Below are 24526 nucleotides of genomic sequence, written 5' to 3'. Positions count from 1 at the left end.
ATGAAATATTTCCTGATTTACCAAATTCGTTTTGATTTAATGGGTCACATTAGTTTTGACTGCTGATTGATTTTTGGCCTTGTATCCCATTGATGACTATTATTATCATTATTCACTTTATTTACGTCCTACCTTCCCCAGCGCCCCAAAACCCAGAGACTCAAGGCACCTTACAAAATTAAAAACAGATACAGTATAAATATAAGTACACAAAAGAATATCATTAAAATGTAATTAAGCTATCTATAACTTTTGAAAACAATTCAAAACATTAAAAAATGAAAATGATAAATCAGTACAGCAGCTTATTATAAGCTGATTCATTAAAAAGTCAGTGCCTAAACTCCTCTTAGATTTTTTTTAAAGTCTGCCATTGATATGTCAGTCAAACTGCCATCATAGGCTCACTTGCTGAGGACACAAGAGAGAGTCTTCTCAGTGGCTGCTCTTATCCTCTGGAACTCCTTTCCACAGAACTCTAGCCTCCTCCCTTCTTTCCTCTCACCAGCAGACAAAGACTTTTTGTTTCAAGTAGCCTTTTATAGGTAAACATGGAATTCATACTGGAATGCATTTTATTCATTAATTTATTCATTGATGGATTAATTCATTTTTGCATGTCTTTTAATGATTTTATATAGTTTAATATGTAGGTTTTAAATTTTTTTAAATATTATTAAGGTGGTTGTTTGTTTTTTACTGACTTTCTTTGGAATTATTTAATTGGCTTTCTTTGGAAGCCACCTTGGGCCCTACCCTGGGAGAAAGGTGCCATACAAATGAAATAAATAAATAAAGTCTTCCAATAGGACAGGAAGGGCATCTAGGAAAGGAGTTCCAGAGTCTAAAAAGTCACTGAAAAACCTTCCCACCAGACTTGTCTATAAGAGTGGTGAAAAGATCTCAAGGCCCAGGGCAGGCTTATGTAGAAAAGGTAAAGCAGTTCAAGAAAACCTGGATGCAATTCATGATGAGACTAAAGCATGGCTAACATGATCTGGAATCAATTCTATATCTTTGGACATAAATGTTATTTTTAAGGCTTTCAAAAATGTACAAAACAGAAAATCCACTCTTTAAGGTGAATAATTCTTCTCTTGTTTTTGGCATCACAGAATTAATAAACAGTATTTTATTTCCTGATGCTCACTTTGCCATTATACAGAAGGCTAAGACTGAATTTGTAATGAAAGCAGGTAATTGTCCATGGAAAGATACTGGGTTAATAGAAAATCATACACTACATTGTTATTATTTTTTAGATTATCAAGAAAACTTCTGACATATCAAACTGTGCTGCATTTTAGCACAACTAGAATACAATATAATAATAATAATAATAATAATAATAATAATAATAATAATAATAATTTCAAAAACATTATGGAAGTAGCATAAAATAATTATAAACAAATTAGTAACAAAATTCAATAAAGGGCATGTCAGCAGTGAAATAAATAAAACATTTACAGACCCCAAAGCCAAACACAAAAATAACACAACAGACCTATTCAACTCAAAGTGGACCAAAGTAGAGGGAAAAGACAGACATATAACCCAATAGAAGAAGCAGTACCAGAAATAGAAGAAGGTCCACCTGAACAGGCCCTATCTTCATGCTTACCTGGCAGTCTAATTTCTTCTTCCAGTATGCAGACAAGTAGCAGATTTGGATGCTCAGATAGTATAGATGCAAGTGGTTTTTCAAATAACTTAACCTCAAACAATTTACAGTTTAAATGCCAATGCTAGTTCAGGTGTGCTCAGAAATACAGCTGATGCAGAAATAACACATTGTTGTTTAAACATCTTGCCTTCCCCAGCATCTGGCCCACAGCATTCTGCAATAACTGAATTTTTAATTCCGTGTTTTGTAAAATGCATTGTTGTAATCTAGTGTAGATATAACTAGCACATGGGTAACTGAGGAAAGATCTAACACATACAGAGAGGATCATACCTGATGTACCTTTAGCTGGAGAAAGTCATTTTTGGCTACTGCACGTGTACAAATATCCAATCCAGGACAACTCTCCAAGCTGTGAATTTGGTCTAACAGAAGGAATGCAACCCCATCCAAGATTGATAGAATACTTCAATCCAAATTTGTCATCTTTCCCACTCACTGAACCTCAGCACTAAGTTGCAGCTTGTTTACTTTCATCTCTCTCAAACTTCTCTCTAGACACCTGTTCAGGAATTCAAGTCTCTCTTTTATTGGTAGGGTAAAATGCAAGGTATATCTGCACATTTTTAGTATAGTTTTTTACACATGGCTCCCTAATTTTACTTCCTTCAGTTGGCCACTCCTAGCGTCTTCTGGTTTACATTTGTTTTCAGGTGCCTTTGGCTACAAGGAAATTCAAGGGTCCCTGTGGAAACAATATCAGGATTACTCTTACTACCCCTATTCATATTTAACTGTAAATATTTTCCAAAAGAAGCATGTACTCTCTAGTGTGGGTTTATATGGGATAACACAATTTGTTCCATACAAACACAGCAGTGGATTGATTTTCTCAACACCAAAGAAGACTAACAAAGACCCCTGACATCCATTCAATATCCAGTTGTTTAAACTCTGCAGCCTCTTTTACCCAACCCATGACTACAGTTATAGGAGGTTTGAATTTAACTTCTTCTAAAGATTAGGCTGCTTTCAGGGTTAATGTAGCTTTGGGTCTTTTTGCATAAACGAAGTGACCTATTTGATTAGCTTCCAGATTTCATGCAAACATAATGTAGCCCCAGGGAGTTCTGAAATCATTATCAAGAAGGTGAAATAATATTTTTATATGAAATTATCCTTCAGGCTGAACATGCAGTTTTAATCTCACAAAAGACTCTCAACAAGGGAGAGCCTAAGTAACAATGAATCCAGGATTTTTACTCTAGGAATGTGTTAAATTCTCTTCCACTCCACATCATGAATTCAAATTCTGCTCCAATGTTTTCAGTTTATTTATGGTCCAAACTTAGGATCTGTAATACATTGAGAACATTTAGCATTGAGCCATTACATATAACCTTCAACTTTTGGTAAGCAAGGCCCATAGGGAGTACATATCTTGTAATTTGCAGGCTAATTGTTTGTTTGTTTGTTTGTTTGTGTAGCTAGCTAGCTAGTTGACAGCACAGATGAAGAGCATACCCCTCCCAGGTTTCAAGGAGTTAGATTGGGCTCTGGAACCACCATAGTTACCTACCCCTTTGCTTAGAAAGAAATGTGTCAAGACCTACACTATTGGTGGAAGTAGAGTTGGGCCATACAAGTAATCAGAGGGAATGGGTTTGTGTTAATTTATTCATACATGCTCCAACCCATTCACACTAGAGATGTATATCTACATTTATTTCAGCATCATACTCCAGAATGAATAATGAAGATTTTCCCCTTCCTTTGTGAGATTATAAGATTTCCCCCCATGCCAATTTTCAGCTATTTTTCATGTTTTATGAAAAATCCATTTGTGTGTGGGGGGGTTACATAAACCCCCATATTTATGTGCAGATAACAAAGCTAGGACAAATGTTTATTTTCCAAACAGAAATATTGGGTGCTTTTCTGTCAAACCCCCTCAAAACCAAAGTTTGTGCACAAATGAATTTTACACTAAAAAGACTTGAAATTCTGAAAAATCTCACAGCAGTTGACCAATTTCTACAGTAGCTGGCCACTAAGAAAGTGACAATTTGTTATTATTCTTTACATCCTTTATTCACCCATCCCCATTCACAACAATCTCATACCACCACACTTCCATTCAGGTATAACTCCCACCCAGCCAGTCAAACCCTTACCAACATTCAGTGCACTTTGCAGGTATCCATTCATAAAATCACTCACAGTTTAGGGTTATGTCAAAGTCTGCCATGAAATTTCTTCATCAACTTCTCACACTGTGAATGACACTGTTGCTTTTCTTTCTGTTTCTATGGAGTGAAATGGATGGGCAAAATAAAGTGCATTCCAGCAACTTTTAAGGTGGGGAGTTTAGATGGCTGCTGGAAACTGGACCAAAATTGCACTCTGGGGCTAAAAATTGGAGCAAAAAGAAGCCAGGATAGCCCACCTCAAGGTGGCAAAAGTGCATGTTCACAACTGCATATAAATGTCCTGATGTGAGTGTGGGGCGGTGACAAAGTAAAAAAATGAAAGTGAGACAACTGTAATGGATATATATAGCAACACACAAACCACACAGTCCAACAAGGGGTAGGGGTGAAAGGAGTGAAGGGGCATGTATGGGACGCCTCCATGATTGTACTTTACCAATGTATCACTCACACACTGATGCACTGATGCCCTGTATGGGCAAAGCATCACACATATGACTGTGTGGCCAATCAAAGGAGTAGTCAGCCAATGGGATGGCATCTGGGCACATGTGAGGAGAGGTGTTTGGCTTTATGTCGTGCCATGTAGTTGGGCTATGTGTATTCAGCTCGCCTTCAGAGGAGGCCATGAGGGCAGTGGGGATTCAATCCTCTTTCAGAAAAAGCAGGATTGAGCCACTTTTTTCTGCCTGTCTGTTTCAGCCCTCTATCACCTTGAGAATTTATTACAATATTCTTAACTCCACAACTTATATGTAATAAATCCCACCTGCTAACATGTGTGGCTATGAAGCCAAACATGTGTATGAGATGTTTACTCAGTCTGAAACATTAAATTCATATTATGTCATCTGGATCTCTGGAAAGACTATATCCAGAGTAAAGTAGAATGGTTTTAGAAACCAAAGACAGTTTTAGGAACCAAATGGTTTTAGAAACCAACGCCTCACATCCCTTCCTGCTAAGATTGTCATCATTTTTAAACATTTCAACCAATTATTAAATTAAATTTCAGCCAAGCAATTATTGTTATATGTGTTTACTTATTCCTGTATTCAGTTAGTAGTTAAATATTCAGCTTTACTTATTCTAGATATGTTTGATGAGACATTATACCTGGAAATAAAATGGTTTATAATCAGCTAGGGCTGTACATGCTTAGCACCTGTCTCCTCAGTGTGGATAGAGGTCCACCTCAACTTGGAGTGTGAAAACAACCATTTTTAATCTGTTCCAAGGCAAAATCTCACCTTATTTTCAAGAGCTTTATGTGTCTTTAATTTTTAATATAACAGAAAAATCAACAGTATGTATCTTTTTTTATTTTATTTTAATATGAAGCCAATTGCTAGTCCAGGGGCAGGCATTCTGAAGCCCCCCAGATATAGCTGAACTGCAATAGACAGTGCTCCTTACCACTGGCTACAGTTGGTACTGCAACATCCCACTCTTGTCCTAGCCTCAACTAGAGAAATCTAATGGAATTAATTACTGCATGGTAAGTCAACACTTCGGTAAATAACCACTGACTAGTTGAGTCTGCTGTGGCTGAGACAAGCAATTTGATTCAGGACTTGGAGAACATTTGCAGATATGGTAGCCACATCTGAGAGGATTAAGCCTGCCCTATGTTAGGCAAAGAGAAGCAGGCATTTTGTTGGGATACCCTATTTTCTCTGTGGTTTTGAGATCTATTTGTGTAAACACGACACACCACATTAAAATGGTCCCATGTAAACTCCAAAGTTTCAAAAAGAATTAGGAAGTTATGAATAAAAAAATAGCAATCTGGGGCAAATAGGGCATATTTAAACATTTTCTGCACAGTTGGCATGTAGGTTATTATTTGTCTCTAGATTGGATTCAACATATAGCAGCCCTATGTATAAGAGACCTTCAAGAGCTTGACTGAAGGCAGTCACTAAAACCAGTGACAGTCATTCATCATATGTCTGTGGTCACTTCATTTGGACCTGTGCACAGCACACACAAATTACCTCCCTGCCATTTCACAAAAGTAGTGACTCATCCGTAATGCCATGACAGTGCAATCTTTACAGGAAATGGAGAACTGATGGTGTACAAAAACCCATACTCTTCAATTTACATGTTTTCTCCCAGGCACCTTGTCCATTTTAATTTATTTGGAAGCACAAAGCCAAAAAAGAAAAAGAAAAAAGAAAGAAAGAAAGAAAGAAAGAAAGAAAGAACGAACGAACGAACACCTATGCCTTTCATTGTCATACTGAACCAACTTGTGCCAATACAGAAACTTGTTTTCAAGGAAGAAAGTCAGCTTAGTCTACTTCAAAGCAACAAAGTATTCACAGCTAGAGCCAGACCAAAACCAAAGAGTAGATAGAACCCTATTGACTTCTTGATCTGTTCCCAGGGTGCAGAACTCACTAGTTATAATAACTAGTATAACTCAGTACATAATTCTTTTTAACACTAATACAAGACATAACTATACTGCATTACAATTTCAATTTGCAGAGTGATAACATTACTCTTTTTGTAGTATAACTGTAACTGTAACTTTTAGTTATTTAGTTAGTTATGGCATCACAAAGTAATGGGGGGGAAAGGTCCGCATGGTTCAAATGCTGGCTAATGATACACCTTATTCCAATCCATTGTGTTCTACTCTAAAGGTGAGGTGGATGTCAAGGAAATATACTTTGTACCACAGACCAGGAGTTTGTAATACTTAGACTTTTTAAAGTAATTGAAAGTCAAAATTTAGTAACTTTTAAAAATCAGGGAAGTAAATGCTAAGAGTTATAGCTCCATGGTAACAATCTGTTTCTGAGGGACCTGGAATTATCACGTAATAGTTCCATTTAAAAAAAAAAGATTCCAGGCTCTGCATGGCTGAAAAATATACTGCACCCCTTGATTGAAGCAGAATTCCTGTTTCAAGACCACCAGTGTCTTGCCTTATACTCTACAAGGAAAAATTAAATTCAAGACATTCCGGTATGCTTCCCCTTTTAGTTAAACATGTTTTTCCTCTGTCATAAAATGAGAAAAAGTGCTAAGTATATGTAGGCGGCTCAGGTTACAAAGAATTTTCTTGTTGACAATAGCATGACAGGAGATGCAAAAGGTCAGTTTTTATCAAAGTGATATTCTATGCTTGGTATACACCCAGAACCCCAGCTGTCAGAATCCAACACTGTGGAGATGCTTAGAGGTATTCAGCCAGATTCCATTCCTTCCTGATTCATTCCTTACTTCTGACCATTATTGAGAATATTAAAATAGATGATAGAGTACAGAAGGAAGGAAGGAAGGAAGATTAGTAAGTAGAGAGGCATAAATGCAAATGAATTGTGTATTCACTAGACACCTATTAAATTTCTATACTTCTTCACTTCTTTCATTAAGCCACAGTTAAGGGATGTGTCTTAGTTATATCAGACAGTTGTGAACAGAAACTTGCTTTAACACAAAGAAAACGGGTCATTAAAAAGAAAATTCTGAGGTGGTTTTTTGGGGGAAAATATTGATCCCCTTCCCAAGAAAAACTGTTTAAAGAACATTTAGGAAAATGTTTTCATAGACCCCAATTAAATCAAATGACAGAAGAAAACTATTTGAGTGTAATAAACTGGTAAAGAGAGTGTACCAGATCCAGCAAGAAAAAGCTTTGTGTGGCTATGTACATAGATAACCCAGGGCCCTTCCAATGTACAAGATCAACCTTCCAGTACAAGTGGGGATACACACCCCACTTAAGATTACTTGCTGTTACAGGGCACTAAATCTGTGGACTGGAGCTTCTGGCCATGTACTTGATCAGTATGGTTTCTCACAGAGGTTGTTGATAACTCAAGAGCTCCAAAAGCAGAACAGTATTATCAGAGCTTGGTATATTATCAGTAGCCATGCTAGCTGGAAGATTCTGAGAGCTGTGGTACCAAGAAAGTAGCTCATTCAAGCTTTGAGTGTTATAAACCAGATAGGGCTGTTAAGTTTTATTTTCTCTGAGCTCTAGTGACTTTAATAGCTGCCTATTAGCATAGAAGGCTTTCTCTCTCAGTGTTATCTCCATATCTTTGACAGTCTCATTGGCTAAACTTTTACACCAGATGGCTTTTAAGGGTGTGGCACTCTTGTCAAAAAATGGAGGGGGGCATAACTAGTGATAGTTTTTCCCCAGAAAAAAAGATTTGGTACCAATTTTCTTTACATAAATTATCTCTCTAATATAGTACACTCACAGAATCCATTTACTTTTTGAGTATAGCATTCTATACAGGAGAATTTATGAATATCTATATCTTGGCATTTACCTCCCCACATAGTCCTTTTATGCCCCACACTCCTTTTCCCTCCTCCTTTTCTTTTACTACCTGGAAGGTTTTATCAGCATCAGCACTGGGAGGATGGTGAAAAGAGGATGAAGAAATACAGAGTTTCAGTGCCTGGTCGCAGTAGCCTATATGTAGTAAGCAATGGAAATAAAGTTTCAGCTGGGAAAGAATGGGATTCTACTCTAGCCATTCCAACTGGAGCTGTGTGTCTACTTAATCTTATACTGACCACACATGAACTGCAAAACAGAGAGAAAAGGGGAAAGAAGATTAAACTGTATCACCAGCTATTCCTTATTTTAAAAAGTGTATGTCTATAGGTTGACCACCAAAATGGAAGTCATTAGAAAAATGGAGGCTGGTGAAAGAAAGAAAAAATCTTCACTGGATGTATCTTGGAAGATGTTTTCATGTAGTCACTAGAAGGTTCAAAACATTTCTGTTTACTTGTGCAAGGCGTACCTGACCTGGCTGTTTCATTCTGTATGAGCATATTGTTAGTTTTGAATGAAAGATTTACTCAAATTTGTTAAACTGATCTTTTTTGTGGTGTAAATAACCTAGCTCCATTCTTTCCATGTTATTTCATCTCTGCTACAAACTTTTTTGTTAAAGAAGTAATATCTAGGAACACATCCACTTCATTAACTCTGCATTCCTGTAATTATACTCCTATAGAGGTGGTGCAGGCATGCCTTGCCTCACACTGAATATAATGCAATACAGTTCTTCTGTGTCTTACATTACAGGTGCCCAATTTACACTATTATTCCCTCTCAAAAGTGGGAAAATATACAGTGAAGTCTCTCATGTAGAAACCTTTCTGCATGTAGGCATGCATCTCCAAATGTGCATCCTTTTGAAAGCAGTGCAATGCAACAGGCAGCATCCACACTCAGATGTTCATTATATGTTGTGACAACCACTGTATTTTTACCAAGCTCAGCAGAATCCAAAATGCCTTTCTTTTTATTATTGTCCCCCTAGAGTGGAGCTAGCGTGTGGGGTTTGAGTTGAGAGCCATTCTCAGAGACACTCGTTCCCTGAATTGTATATGTGTATATATGAGAGCCAGTGTGGTCTAGTGGTTTGAGCAATGAACTACAACTCTAGAGATCAGGGTTCAATTCCCCACGCAGCTATGGAAACCCATGGGCAAGACCTTAGGCAAGTATAGAGATGTAAAATTTTCAGAATTGTTGAAGCCATGTGGAGAAAAAACCTTTTTTTCCTAGGTTTTTTTCAGGGGGAAAATGAAAATTTTCAGAAAAATTGAAAAATGCAACATTAACTTTTTACAGATTGAAAGTCACTTGTTACTTAAGGAATATAAAATATGACTACGAACAATTTGATCTGGCATAAATTTATCACAACTGGTATATTAAAAGACAGTGTATTCAAATAATTATTACAAACAGAATGTTCTTTTAATTTTTTAAAATTATTTGTAACAAATGAAGTAATAATCTCATGAACTTTGGTTTTGCTAGTTTATGTGGAGTAGGTTAAAAAACCATTAAAAACACAGAAGATATAAGCAACGTTAGTAACAAAGCATTGTTTATATTTCCTCTCCACAGTATCAAAGAAACATAAAACAACCATCCTTTAAAATAATTAGTGGGGAGAGTGTGGAAGGGAGGAGGGTCGAATATTCAATTAATAAGCATGAATAAGCATTTTCTGAGCTCTGGGCTGTATCCGCACTGCAGAAATATTTCAGCTTGACACTACTTTAACTGTCATGGATCAATGCTAGGAAATTCTGGGAATTGTAGTTTGTTGTAGCACCAGAACTCTCTGAAACAGAGCTAAATGTCCCATAAAACTACAAATCCCAGAATTCCATAGCACTGAGCCATGGTAGTTAAAGAAGTGTCAAACTGCATTATTTCTGCAGTGTGGATGCAGTCCTGGTTATCAGTTTCAGTCTCTCCTGCTTTGTTACGTTTGCCACCATCACAGTTATCATGGACTTTTAAAAACTCATGGTGTACCCAGATTAAAAGAGGTTTCTCTACCCTTTCACATGTCAGTTTATTTCTTGATTTAGTGTGTGTTTCCAAACATAGACTAGATTCTTTCAGTGCCCCCTAAAGGAAGAAATGTGTCTTGCTCTTGCATTGGAGAGTTCAGTTTGTAATTTAGGATTTGCTTGTCCTCGTTCAGTGCATAGGAATTAGAAAGATCTGATATTGTACATAGTTTTTAGAAATGATCTGGAGAATATATGAACACTTTGTCTTAAAGATGGTGTTTATCATGCTAAAATAAAACATTCCATAATCTGTTTTCTTCCTTTTTTCAATTTTTCCAATTTTTCAGAAAAAAACAAAAAAGTCTTCAGGGAAAAAAAACCCAGAAAAAATAGTTTTTTTCTGAATTTTTCTGTTTTTTTTCCCCCCAGGCCTTCCCATCTCTAAAGTCATTCACTCTCAGTCCCAGAAAACCCTGTGATAGGTTCACCTTAGGGTCACCATAAGTTGGGAAATGACGTGAAGGCACATAATAACAACAGTATCTGAAAGTCTGCATGTCTCATTATAAGCCTGCCTGCATTTCAGAATCAATGGGAAAAGACCCTTCTTTTCACTCAAGCCATAGAGTGTTAATTTGGGCAGACCTTTTAATTGCAGTGTGTTTTATTTTTAACCATTTTAATTGCCTTTTAAAACTGTTTTAAATTAATTTTAAATACAACTGTGTTGTTTTCTTTACTTTTAAATTATCTAGTTTTTTAACTGTATTTAGTGACTCATGTGGTGAGCCGTACTGGGTCCCAGATTGCAGCAAAGATAAATTGTATTAAATTGAATCAAAATCTAGCCCATGGAACCATTATTTGATTCCTACAGCCAGCTGGTAGACCTTGAAATTCTTCTAGTTAAACAGGGTGAGGGACATCAGATTTGACTGCCAATATTCAGAGATTAAACAATGTTTGCAGAACTGATCTTGGTCAGGAGTGCAATTTATATGCTGCTCCTGCTGTCTGAGACATCCTCCATGACTCTCACATGTAAGTCTTAGGTTTCCCACTACATTACCTCACTACACTCCTATAGTGCTGCTATTCCACTTTTACTGCTCTGGTTGCCTCCTGTTGCATTTTGGGGTTTGTAATTCAGTGAGGCCTAAGAGCTCTCTGGCTGAGAATTCTAAATTCCCCTCATTAAACTGCAAATCCCAGCATTTAACAGGAGGCAGCCAGAGCAATTAAAGTGGAATAGCATCACTAGAAGAGTGCTGTGTGGTAATCTAAGAAGAATTCTAGGGATTATTCAAGTAGTGAAAATAAACCAAAATGAATCCAGGTTGAATCTGTTGTTCACGTACATCCCAAATGCACCTGATTCAGTTTGAGGTGGGGGGGTTAACCCAGTGTAATCGATACTGGATGCTTTCCCAAGTTTTTAATAAAGATTCACATCATTGTCAGTGTGAATAACAGATGCAAATAGACCCAGGATTAAACCCTGCATGCCTTGAATGCATTTTGAATACATTTACATTGTTGACTCCATGTTTATTATACAGATGCATAGGGATGTGGTTCCATAGTGTGAATGCCAAAGCGTGAGTGAGTTTATTTACATTGTTCCACTAAAAAAAAAAAAATGTCTGAATGACCCCTTACTCTTAAGGACTTTGTCCCAAGAAAGCAGCTACTGTGAAGGGGGCCTTCCTGAGAGCCCAGTAGTTCTTCTAATGATCTCAGTCTCAGCCTTCACCTTGATGCACTTTTCCTCCAGTAGACTGGAAGGGAGTCCAGTATTCCCATTTGAGAGAGGGGCTAGAATTCCCCCCTCAGGAGGAACAGCCCTACTCCACCTTGGAGGCTTACTGGTTCCTCTTCATGTCTTGACCCCAGGACCTGTATTTCACCCATCCTAGAGGACTCCTCCAGTGTGGGCATGACAGCTATATCCATTTAAAAAGGCTGCTTACCTACAGAATGTATTTAGATGATAACTAAAATCAAATGAAGTACAAGTGGGATTTTTAAAAGCCACGTTTACTCATTCAGTCATAATAAAAGATGCAATGTTTCCCTACAGAACCTGTGGGATAATTAAACTAATTTTCCAAAATTATTCTAGTGTATTCAATTACAGATTTTAATTATTTTAGAAAAAATAATTCACCATGTTAATGAAGGAAAGAGTAGTAGCAATCATGGTAGAGGACGGGTTTCCTGTTCCTGAATTCCAAAAGCTTTATTAGAAAATGTAAATCAAATATTTGATGAATACTAAGAGCCTTTGGGATGCTACAATTAACATTACCATTATGACACCTAGAATGAGGCTAAAATATGACAGAAGTCAGTTAAGGTAAGTGGATTTCAGAGAACATTAGCTCTTTTAAAGAGACATCCAATGAGCTACTTGATATTAAGAATATCACACAGGTTGTGACATAAACAAAGCAAGGCTATGAAAACACTCACACACATGCACACACACACACTAAAACATAGCAAATGGTGAAGAGCATTTTCCTGTTTTCCCTCTGTCCTTCTGTTTATTTTCAATTGATAAAATTTTAAGAGAAAGCCACCAAGCCTATAAAATTATTCAAAATACTCCATTTTGACCACTTGGGGTTTTCTTTAAAGACTGTCTCTGTGCTGCTGACATTAGACCAAAGGGTGCTCAACAATGGCTCCTTTTCTTCCTGGAGAGAAATGACCAGTGGGGTCCCACAGGGCTCTGTCCTGGGCCCAGTGCTATTCCTTTATCAATGACCTGGATGACAGAATTGGGAGCATACTTATCAAATTTGCAGATGACACCAAATTAGGAGGAATAGCTAATATTCCAGAGGACAGGATCAAAGTTCAAAATGACTTGGGCCAAAGCTAACAAAATGAAATTCAACACGGAGAAATGTAAGGTACTGCACTTAGGGCAGAAAAATAAAATGCACAGATATCAGATGGGGGACACCTGTCTGAATGAAACTACATGTGAAAGGGATCTAGGAGTCCAAGTAGACCACAAGTTGAACATGAGTAAACAGTGTGATGCGGCAGCTAAAAAGGCCAATGCAATTTTAGGCTGCATCAATAAAAGTATAGTGTCTAGATCAAGAGAAGTAATAGTGCCACTCTATTCTGCTTTGGTCAGGCCCCACCTAGAATATTGTGTCCAGTTCTGGGCAACACAATTTAAAAAGGATGTTGAGAAACTGAAGCGTGTCCAAAGGAGGGCGACTAAAATGGTGAAGGGTCTGGAAACCATGCCCTATGAGGAACGACTTAGGGAGCTGGAGATGTTTAGCCTGGAGAAAAGAAGATTAAGAGGTGATATGATAGCCCTGTTTAAATATTTGAAAGGATGTCATATTGAGGAGGGAGCAAGCTTGTTTTCTGCTGCTCCAGAGAACAGGACCTGGAACAATGGATGCAAGCTACAGGAAAAGAGATTCCACCTCAACATTAGGAGGAACTTCCTGACAGTAAGGGCTGTTCAACAGTGGAACAAATTCCCTCGGAGTGTAGTGGAGTCTCCCTCCTAGGAGGTCTTTAAGCAGAGCCTGGATGGCCATCTGTTGGGGATGCTTTGACTGAGATTTCCTGCATGGCAGGGGGTTGGACTGGATGGCCCTTGTGGTCTCTTCCAACTCTACAACTCTATGATTCTAATTCTTTTTAAAAAATAAGATTTCAGCCAAGTGCACACTTACTTAGCAGTTGGAATTCAGTGAAAGACATTTGTGAATGGACACCAATCAAAATAGGATACATATTTCATAGTTTCCCATAAAAGACTTAAAGGTATATGGCTAAAGCAACATTACTCTATTACAGCTACAGTTTTGCATTTATGATTCCATTCACTCCTCCTTAAAACTGGTGTATCTAAGATAAAAAGTCCAAGAATGTAAGACTGAAAATAAAAAATGTTAAAAATATACACGTAAAAATATAATAAAACATCACCAGAAGAAAAAGGTTCACAGAAAGAAAAAAAAGTGTAAACCACAATCTGATGTCAAATCGATCAATCGATTCGGATCACACAGCGATTTATCTGTAAGTGAGAATGAGGCCACATTTGATATTTGGTGAAGAGTTGTACAGATCCCATGAACTGCTAAAAAGACAAATAAATGAGCTCTAGAGCAAATCAAACCTGAACTCTCCCTAGAAGCCAAGACAACTAAACTGAGACTGTTGCACTTGGCCATATCATTTGAGTACATGACTCACAAAATGTCAATAATGCTTGGTAAGGTGGCAGGCATTAGGAAAAGAGGAAGACTGCATTCCAGATGGATAGACTCAATCAATGAAGCCACAGCCCTGAGCCTGCAAAACCTGAGTAATCTGTTGAACATAGGTGACTTGGAAGTCATCATAATTCAAAATGGACTTGACATCAGTTAACAACAACAACATGGCACAGCCAAGCATATCTTGAATGGTAATGAAATACAAGGCAGGAACTCCATGTTTATGTGGCAAAGACCTTTAGAAGCCTAGATCTTATAAAGCCCTGTTTAGTCATTTGGAAGATTCCATGAGGGTACCATCCCTCACTTCATTTGCTGACCTTGCCACATGGTGTAATGAGTTTGAATATTCCACACAGTTGCATTAAATGTGCTTATTTGAACATACCGTATATACTCAACTATAAGTCGACCTCATGTATAAGTCAAGGGAAGGTCTGGGAGCCAAAAATAATGCATGGATAAGCTGAGCACAAAACTAGGGTCTCAACAGCCTTCCTCACCCTCACAGCTGTCCATTCACAAGACAGTTGGGCTGGGGAGAAGCATGAGTGGTGAGTGCTTGCTCTTCCTCCTTATTCCCAGCCCACCTGTCTCCTGAGGAGCAGCCAGGCTGGGGACAAGGCTTGGAGGCTTTCCCTCCATCCTCTTCCCACTCTGGCTGTCCCCCAAGGGGCAGCCAAACTGGGAAGAGGCTTGGGGAGGTGAGCGCTTGCCTTCCCTTCTCCTCTCCAAGGTGGCTATCCCCCGTGGAGCAGACAGGATGGGGAAGAGGCTTGGGGTGTGAACGCTTGCCTTCCTTTCTCCGCCCCACCGTGGCCATCTCCTGAGGGGCAGCCAGGCTGGGGATGAGGCTTGAGGGGCAAGCGTTTGCCTTCCCTCTTGCCTTCCTAGCCCAGCTGTCCCTTTGGGAGACAGCTGGGTTGGGGAAGTTACTCTATTGGCCTATGTAAAAGTCAACCCTGGTTTTGGAGGGGGTCAATTTTTTGTTTTAAAAAATTGATTTATACGTGAGTATATACAGCAAGTAGAAACCCCCACATTCAGAGTGTCTATAGGCATTCAGATGAGCCTGAGTGTCCATTCTGTTTGATTTAGCAACTATTGCATGCCTATACTAATTGCTAGTTTGCATCTTTTCTGATTTCTTGTCTGCTTGTTTTACACAGTCACTCTCGAACCTGCACAGCCACTTCTCCCCTCTCTCTAATTCGTTACACCATATATTTGATTATGCACAAGTAATTAATATGTAAAGAAATAAATAAAACTACTTTATATGTTTCACAAATAATACTAAGCTTCCTGCTTCCTTCTACTAGGGTGGGACTAGCTGTCACCCAGCTTCCGCCTCACTACTTTTGTTATTGCCCTTATGAGGTCCAGAGCTAAAACTCATATTTTCCAGCACATTTCAGACTTTGCCTCCCTATACAGAGAGATTACAAACTAAAGAAACAGTGGGGTAGTGCCAGTATCTATGACTCTTATCTCTGCCTGACAAAGGCTGTAATATTTCTTCAATCCTTGTGGTTCCCTTAGTCATACTCTTATGCCCCAGTAGGTTGTGCTTTCAGGACAGGACTCAACAGAGACAGATATTGTGGGTCTTTGGCATCCACCATGGTTTCATTCCAGGACCCCTCCTGGATACAAAAATCCATGGATGCTCAAGTCCCCTTAAATACAATGGCATAGTAAAATGATGTCCCTTATACAAAATGGCAACATCAAGGTTTGCTTTATGGAATATATACACAGATATATCTACTGTGCCCCCCCCCCCCCATGAATATCAAAATATGTGGATATTCAAGGCCTACTAAATACAATAGCACAGTAAAATTGAATCCCTTATATTAAATGGCAAAATGAAGGTTTGCTTTTTGGAATTTATATATTTTAAAAATATTTTCAAGCCTTAGATTCTTGAATCCATGGATGCAGAATCCATGGATCTGGAGGGCCAACTTTAGGTTCATAACAGTTTCCTTTATATTTTATGTATTGGGAACATCATGTAAAAAGACAACTACTTTGTAGCAAGGCTCAGCCGCTTCATATAGCCTTCATTTTACTCTTACATACAGAAAGGGAACAGGGGAGAAAACAAACAAGAACCACAGCTGGTGAGACTAAACTATAACAGACAAGTACCAGAAGGAGAATCCATTACACTGAAAACACACATACACACATATAAAAAGTTCTACTCATGCCTTGGCATTGTACTCAGAAACAAACATACTCAGGCAATCATTTCTTGTATATTATCCCAAAGACCCAGTATGTTGTAATGGTTTGAGTTTTGAACTAGGGTGCTAGGAGATCAGGATTGAATCTCTGCTTGGTCATGGAAATGCACTGGATGATCTTGGAAAAGTCACAAGAGTAAGTCCCTTCTGAATAAATCTTGCCAAGGTCTTCTTAGAATCACCAAAACTTGGCAAGGATATGAAGACACACACCAACAACATTCTCAGTCCACAATTGTACAAATGAGCATATTTTCACAAAATACTGTAGAACTTCACAAAAGCAACCCTGGAGTTTCTGCACTTGAGAAAAATTAGCAAATCCACACTCGCACATAGAAACTGAGCCATATGGAAAGTGAATAATATTTGTACTTCTTCACAGGACACAGGGCTGTATAGCAACAGGAGTATTAAAAATTCTTAGTTATTATAAGAGATGATTTCCAAGTAAAATCAAACATTCAAAATAAAATTCATTTTCCAGTTAAATATTGCTTCTATGGGATCTCTCATATTATCTGCCATACATATTTATCATCTTTCCTTCCTTTCATACTTACATTTGTTACTTACTTAAGTGTAGTCTTCTGAATTTTATGCCAAATTTCCCTTTTTGTGCTATCACATATTTCACGTATGACGTTTCACTATACTATTCATTACTGCTATTCTATTGTGCAGCTCTTGATATTTCTAATATACTAAATTTGTAACTTTTACTTAAAATGTTATCCACATACTCAAATGTTTTAAGCTATACATTTTATGTAATTTTCTTTCTGTCTAGTATTTATTTTCTATTTACCTCGAATCATACTGTTTTCCCACTCTTTCTTTAAATATTTCATTACCTTATTCCAATCTTCATCAAATTCATCAAGTTCTGTAATTATCTCTATAATTTGTCTATTTCCATTCCATAACCTAGCAAACACTATCCTGGCTGCTAAGAACATATAGAACAAGATTATCCCATAGTTTCCCCCCCCCCCTAATTTCTCATCCATAATATGTAACAAGAATGTTAATTTTGTGATTAATTTTAGTTTTAGGTTTTGTGATTAATTGTGTGATTAAATGTGATTAATGTGATTAATTCTATCTGTATTTTAAAAGTGACTAATAAAAATATTAAAAATTAAGAAAAATCTTAGCAAGACTTCTTAAAGAAAAATGGTGTGAGAGGCTCCTTCTGTTTCTGGCAAAGAGAAATGCATCAGGAATGTTCCCCAAATTTTCATAATCTCATTTTTTCCCTGCATTTTGCAGTTCTAAGGCCCCATTCCCACTATGGTTTAAACCAGATCATACTGAATCACAATCCGGTTTAAATGAGCATGGTTCCTACTGAAACCGAATCACTGAAACGACTTGGAAAGGGGAGACATGCTTTTCACCCATTTAACCCATGTCAAAAAGATGCTGGTTAAATCAGGGTCTTTGGGGCTGAATTGATTTATTTAGAAATAAATTGATTCAGCCCAAGTGGGAACCAGTCGGATTCAAATCTGCCCGTCCCCCTGGCTGCCCAGGCCTCTCTGTCCCTCACCTACCTTCTCCTCCACACGGCTGGGCATGCTCTGCCCGGCTCAGCCTTCTCCAGGTCTTCTCTGCCACCTGGCTGGCCTTCTCTGGACCTTCTCCGCCACCCGGCCGGGCCTCTCCAGCACTGGCCTTATTCCACCGCAAACAAATGGGGATCCACTCTCGCAGCTGAACTGGTTCCTGGACCAAATCCAGGAATAGGTTCAGCAGCGATTCGAAAGGAAAGTGGGAATGAGGCCTAAATGTTGTTCAAATGTAATTTAATTTTATCTCCTTTTAAATTGTTTTTGTATTCCATGATCATATAATCTGCCCCAGTTATGCACTGGAGAATGAAATGTAAGTATCAACACACACACGCGCACACACACACAAAAGGTGTTCCAAAAAGTTATGTTTAAATATTTGTTACTGTTTGCTGTTTAACAGGCAGTATGGGTAACATCTAGCCTTTCCACTAAATTGCCTACTAACATAATGTAGGCTTTGAAGGCTACCAAAACAAGATGTGCATTTATATAATTGTAAATATTTTCAAACTTTTATATGCCTAACAAGAATCTTCTGTACTGGCTTGGGGGGGGGGGGTATTTTCTTACCTTCTAAGACCAGTTTGATAGTATTGTTCATTTCATTTGGGGATGGGAAACGGCCACACTCCCTGAAAAATTTAGGAAGTTCATTCTGATCCATCTCTTTCAAGTGTTCTCTCTTTGCAAACATAGTTTCATAAACTAGAAGGTAAAAATGTGTTAAATAGAAATTAGTTAAGTTTCTTTTTATTGTTGAAGAACTTTAAAAAATTCAAATTTTCAGATAAAGGTTTGAAAATAATTAAGTATATAATTAGTTAAAAATAACAAAATGAATCACATTACTCTCTTACATTCTGAAATACAGCCTCCCCCCCCCCTTACAAACCAGAGAATTACTGGACATCAAGAGTTACCCACCTTAATAGTATGTCAAGCTGTGGTTTATTATGAGAGATGTAGTTGTTTCAGGGGCTATTGGAGCATCTAAAATAACTCTGTGTGTATGTGTCTTTAAGTTGCCAGTCAGCCTATGGTGATTCCTTTAATTTCATAGGGTTTTCATAGGCAAGGAATAGTCAGTGGTGTTTTTGCCAGTTCCTTGCTCTGAAATATAACTTACAACCCTGGCAAGCATTGTTCTTGTCTAAGCTCTACTGTTTTGATCCAAGCCAGTAGAGCAAGCTTGGACACTGGAACACTAGCCTCCGATTGCAAGGAACATTTACTGATTCCTCCAAGGTCTGTACTGAAATAGGCACTGAAAAAAATAACAAAATTCCTAATAGAAATGAATGGGGAAACCTATAAGCACAAGAACTCCATATAGTTATCAGTGTGAATAAAACTCATAGAACAGGATACAAAGCTTTTATAGGATCTCCTTTAATTATTTAAAAATGTGTTGCTGTTTTTTGCACTGTGTAAAACATCTTTGAGGGCATAAAGGTTCAAGGCAGTAAAAAACAAGAGTCTTTACCAGACTCCTGTCTAGATATGCTATATATTACATGTCTAAATATATCTGGGGTTGTCATGTTGGTAATACAACAAAGTTACAGTAACATCCAAAATTCAAAAACAGTGATACCTTTATCGGAACACACAAAACAATATATTTTGTGTATTTTAGTAGGCTCAATAAGGGTATCACTATTTTGTGGATTTTGTATTTTCTTGCATGGGAGAGAGGTTTTGACATTTTAAATCTAGGCCTAGAGCCAATTTTATGAGTGATATCATCAAACTATATTTATTCTCAAAGCAAACAGCTTTTGATAAAACATATAAGATCCTTTTTGGATTTTAAAACTCTCTGTGTAAATTTGATGCCTTCTAGAAATCTTTCAGAACATTAAACAGCTTGCAGAACTTAAAATAAACCTTGCCAGAACTGGTTCAAGATATTTAGGCTGGAATCCTGAGGATGCACCACACTTGTATAGTTATATTCATGTAGGTCATGCAAAGGTAGACCCATCAAATAAATTACAAATCAGTGGTGAAATAACATATATGTAAACCCCACTTATTTATTGATCTCCTTTTTTTGGAACTAATAATTAGATTTAGGTCATTACCTTTTCACAGAATCATAGAATCATAGAGTTGGAAGAGACCACAAGGTCCATCCAGTCCAACCCCCCGCCATGCAGGAAATCTCAATCAAAGCATCCCCGACAGATAGCCATCCAGGCTCTGTTTGAAGACCTCCAAGGAAGGAGACTCCACTACACTCCGAGTAATAGTGTTCCACTGTCGAACAGCCCTTACTGTCAAGAAGTTCCTCCTAATGTTGAGGTGGAATCTCTTTTCCTGGAGCTTGCATCCATTGTTCCAGGTCCTAGTCTCTGGAGTAGCAGAAAATAAGCTTGCTCCTTCCTCAATATGACATCCCTTTAAGTATTTAAACAGTGCTATCATATCACCTCTTAACCTTCTCCTCTCCAGGCTAAACATCCCCAGCTCCCTAAATCGTTGCTTATAGGGCATGGTTTCAAGACCCTTCACCATTTTAGTCTCCCTCCTTTGGACACGCTCCAGTTTCTCAACATCTTTTTTGAATTGTGGTGCCCAGAACTGGACACAGTATTCCAGGTGGAGCCTGACTAAAGCAGAATACAGTGGCACTATTACTTCTCTTGATCTAGACACTATACTTCTATTGATGCAGCTTAAAATCGCATTGGCTTTTTTAGTTGCCGCATTGCACTGTTGACTCATGTGCAATTTGTGATCTACTTGGACTCCTAGATCCCTTTCACATGTAGTCTTGTTCAGCCAGGTGTTCCTCATCCTATATCTGTGCATTTCATTTTTCTGCCCTAAGTGTAGTACCTTACATTTCTCTGTGTTGAAATCCATTTTGTTAGCTTTGGCCCAGCTTTCTAGTCTATTCAGGTCATATTGAATTTTGATCCTGTCCTCTGGAGTATTAAGTACTCCTCCTAATTTGGTGTCATCTGCAAAATTGATAAGTATGCCCCCAATTCTGTCATCCAAGTCATTGATAAAGATGTTAGAGGTCAAAAATGTTAGCGGTTGTAGGCTGGTCAATAGTGGATCAAAAGTAGACACATTGAATCAACACCAGTTTATTCAATAGGCCTACTATATTTGTGACTAATAATTGCATTAAGCCCCAATAATCTATCCTAAAAAGATGGCATACCAAGCATTTTATCGATCTCATGTCTTGCCAAACCTATAATTATTTCCCATAAAAAAAGTACCATCACCACTATCACACACTATGTCAAGATGGCTGGAAGTATGCTTTTTAAAAAGATAATGGAGAGAGTGGCTATGAAAGAACTAGAAAAGATCCTAAAATGCAAAGATATATGACTGAGCACAAACGTTAGACTCATATAAGCTTTTGTATTCCCTATTACCATGGATGGATGTGAGAGGTGGACAATTAAGAAAGAAGATAGGAAGATTCAAGATGTGGTGCTGGAGAAGAGCACTGAGGATTACGTGGACAGTCAAAAAGACAAACAAATGGGTCATAGGGCAGATCAAGCCAGAAATCTCCGTGGAGGCCAAGATGACAACTGAGACTGTCATACTTCAGACACATCATGGGAAGACATGGCTCATTGGAAATAATAATACTAGGAAAGATGGAGGGAAGTTGAAAGAGTGGAAGGCCGCATGCTAGATGGATGGACTTTACTAATGAAGCCATGTGTATGACTTTGCAGGAACCAAGCAGAGCAGTAGATAATAGGAGTCTTGGACATGTCTCACCGACAGAGTCACAATGGGTCGAGATCTACTTGAGGGTGGTTAACAAAAACAAATGCTGAAACCAGACTAAAAAAATATCATCTTAATCCATTTGTGTATAAATCTATCATTAAATACAAGGTGAGTCAAAGAAAATGGTGCAAAAATACTATGGGATGGACTGAATGCTATAATAGATGCTGCTTATTGTTTGACTACTTTACTAATGTTACTGCTTAACAGCTAAGTAATAATTTATATTTAACAACTATCACTTCTTATCATTTAGCAGCAGTAGTGTGATGGTTGCTACTATATCACAATTAGACTGTTGCTTTTCCATATTGACCATATGTTCACTTCATATTCTGAGCCTAAATATGTCTGCCAAGGTCTCCTTTTCCTTTGTGGAAGATTTTATCTGTTTCTCAAGCAATCTTAGTATGAGTACTGCTACTTGCCAATTTGCTCCATTGCTTTCTTTCTCAGGGTCCATTAAAACATTGCAAGGTGTATGTGGAGGCTGCCAAGATGCTTTTGGCAGCCCTGCACACACTCTGTGTAATGTTAAAAGGTTTTCTAATGCATGTGTCTCCTAAATCACATAGAGTTTCTATGAGCCATTGCCATGGCTTCAAGGATAAGGAAATGTTGCATGAATTTGTGACAATGCACAGAATAAGTTGCGTCTACCACATGGAAAGGCTTTCTTGTCAGCACTGGTAACTAGTGATGTAACAAGTACACTGGCACAGTGGCAGACCTTAATGCTTCCCAATGGCAACTCAATGATTTTCAGTGGATGTGGGATTATTTTCTCATTTTCTATTTTGGAGTCCAATTGGGAGGTGGAAGCATTTGAAAGGAAGGAGGCACATGAAGGGCAAAAACATTTGTCAAGTGTTTTGGTTCTGGCCTCTTCATGCTCCAGTTTTTGGTTTGAATTGATTGAAACCTCCACATTCACTTTATTTGGTGATTTGATATTTGGTGGTGAACTGTACTCAAAACAGAAAACTGTCACCATCAAATGCTGTCCCTCCACAGAGTTCTACCAGAATATATTTTCTAGGAACTGTGGACAGCTATGCTAGTCTCTTGCAGCAAAATAAGTCTTGTGTCACCTTAAAGACTAGTAATTTTCAAGCTTTTGTGAACAATGGCAAACAATTTTATATTTCAGAGCTGAACAAAATAGGAAGGTGCCATATATCAAGTCAAAATATTTCTCTATCTCTATTTCTCTATTTCAGCAACCAATGGCTACACCACACCTTAAGATGAGATCTTTCCCAGCACCTAACCATTTTTACTGGAAATTATAGATACTGAACTGCAGTTGTTTGAAAGCAATACCTGCACTATGTCACTGAACAATGCTAGTTCAAAAAAAGTAATAATAATCAGATGCTGTAATTATAATCTTGATAAAAGCTTGTTCTGTAAAATAACATTACTAATACCTACAATGCTTCTGGTCAAGCCAGTCTTCAAATTGTTCAAATATTAGTGGTGTACTTAGGTCCAAAATTCCACATCGGCGTTTAATGCGAGCCATCATTTTACGGTATTCCTTTACGACAGCTAATAAAGTTGGCCCATGGTTCTTAGCCTGTAATTACAGATATATATCATTTTAATTTATTTTTGGGAAAATAAGTAAAGGATGACAGAAGAAAGCAAATGAGGAGTAGAAATGATAGATGTGTTAAGTAAGGAACTATTTAAGGCACTGAAAAGAACCAAAAACAAAGTCAGGAGTGCAAAACAATTTACAACTCAGGCAAATGCAACAAAGATTGAGCAATTACATTTATTGCACAAGATACTTTTATTCAAAAGTGTACAAAACAGCAGTGGTTGGTGAACCAATTGCTACCAGTGCAGTGAATCCTCTCTCTTTTTTGTGACCAATCCTCCCATAGTTGCTCCAGGTTGTAAAGAAGCCATTCAGGAGCTTGGCTTTATTCCCAACAGAGTTTTGGCACCAGGACAGTTCTAGTACAGTCTGGAGCAGCTGGAATGGAAATCCTGTAAAACCAAGTGTGCATTTGCTCTCCCCCATCAATGGATCTGATTCAAGTCTCAGGTAGCTTACTATATTTAATGTAGATCCGGATACCACACTATTCTGCATGGAAAAAGTACATGTTGATGAAGCACAGGATAGCACAGGGACATTGAATCTCAGGCACTGAAGCCAAATCCAGGTCTCAGGACTTTTCCAGATGGGGGTATCTTGTCCCCATGATCAGTGACATCATTAGGGGGCACATGGGTGTGGTCCACACTGAGTGACATGCCAAAAGAGGGGTGACACCTGATTGGGGCCTCCCCCAGTGATGTCCACACACGTGCTACTCTCCACCAGGTCCTTCCCATCCTTTTCCTCATGAGGAAAAGGATGAGGTAGCACCGAGGGAGGCTGCCCACATGCACTCTCACCCCATGCTGAGTCATTGCTACTGGAGGGTCTGTTCCTTTCACAAGAAACCTCCGGCTCTCAGGGCAACCTGCCCCTCCCTTGGCTCTCCATTGGGGTGAGAACTTGGCTGGGGCAAGC

General features: G+C 38.2%; 1 protein-coding gene across 1 annotated transcript in view; it reads right to left on the bottom strand.

Moving 5' to 3' along the window:
* The window catches only part of IQCM (IQ motif containing M), a 109415-nt gene that overhangs the window by 49338 nt on the left and 35551 nt on the right, over positions 1 to 24526 (bottom strand). Inside the window, exons 7-8 of the mRNA XM_089527236.1 lie at positions 23431 to 23575; positions 18799 to 18933 (exon numbers count right to left, since the gene is read on the bottom strand). Of these exons, the coding sequence (XP_089383362.1) occupies positions 18799 to 18933; positions 23431 to 23575 (280 nt within the window). The remainder of the gene's footprint in view (positions 1 to 18798; positions 18934 to 23430; positions 23576 to 24526) is intronic.

Source organism: Sceloporus occidentalis, unplaced genomic scaffold (assembly GCF_023333645.1).
Source record: "Sceloporus occidentalis isolate IW3139 unplaced genomic scaffold, rSceOcc1.0.p SCAF_5, whole genome shotgun sequence".
NCBI classification, from domain to species: domain Eukaryota; kingdom Metazoa; phylum Chordata; class Lepidosauria; order Squamata; family Phrynosomatidae; genus Sceloporus; species Sceloporus occidentalis.
This window is presented reverse-complemented; position numbering and strand designations above follow the sequence as displayed.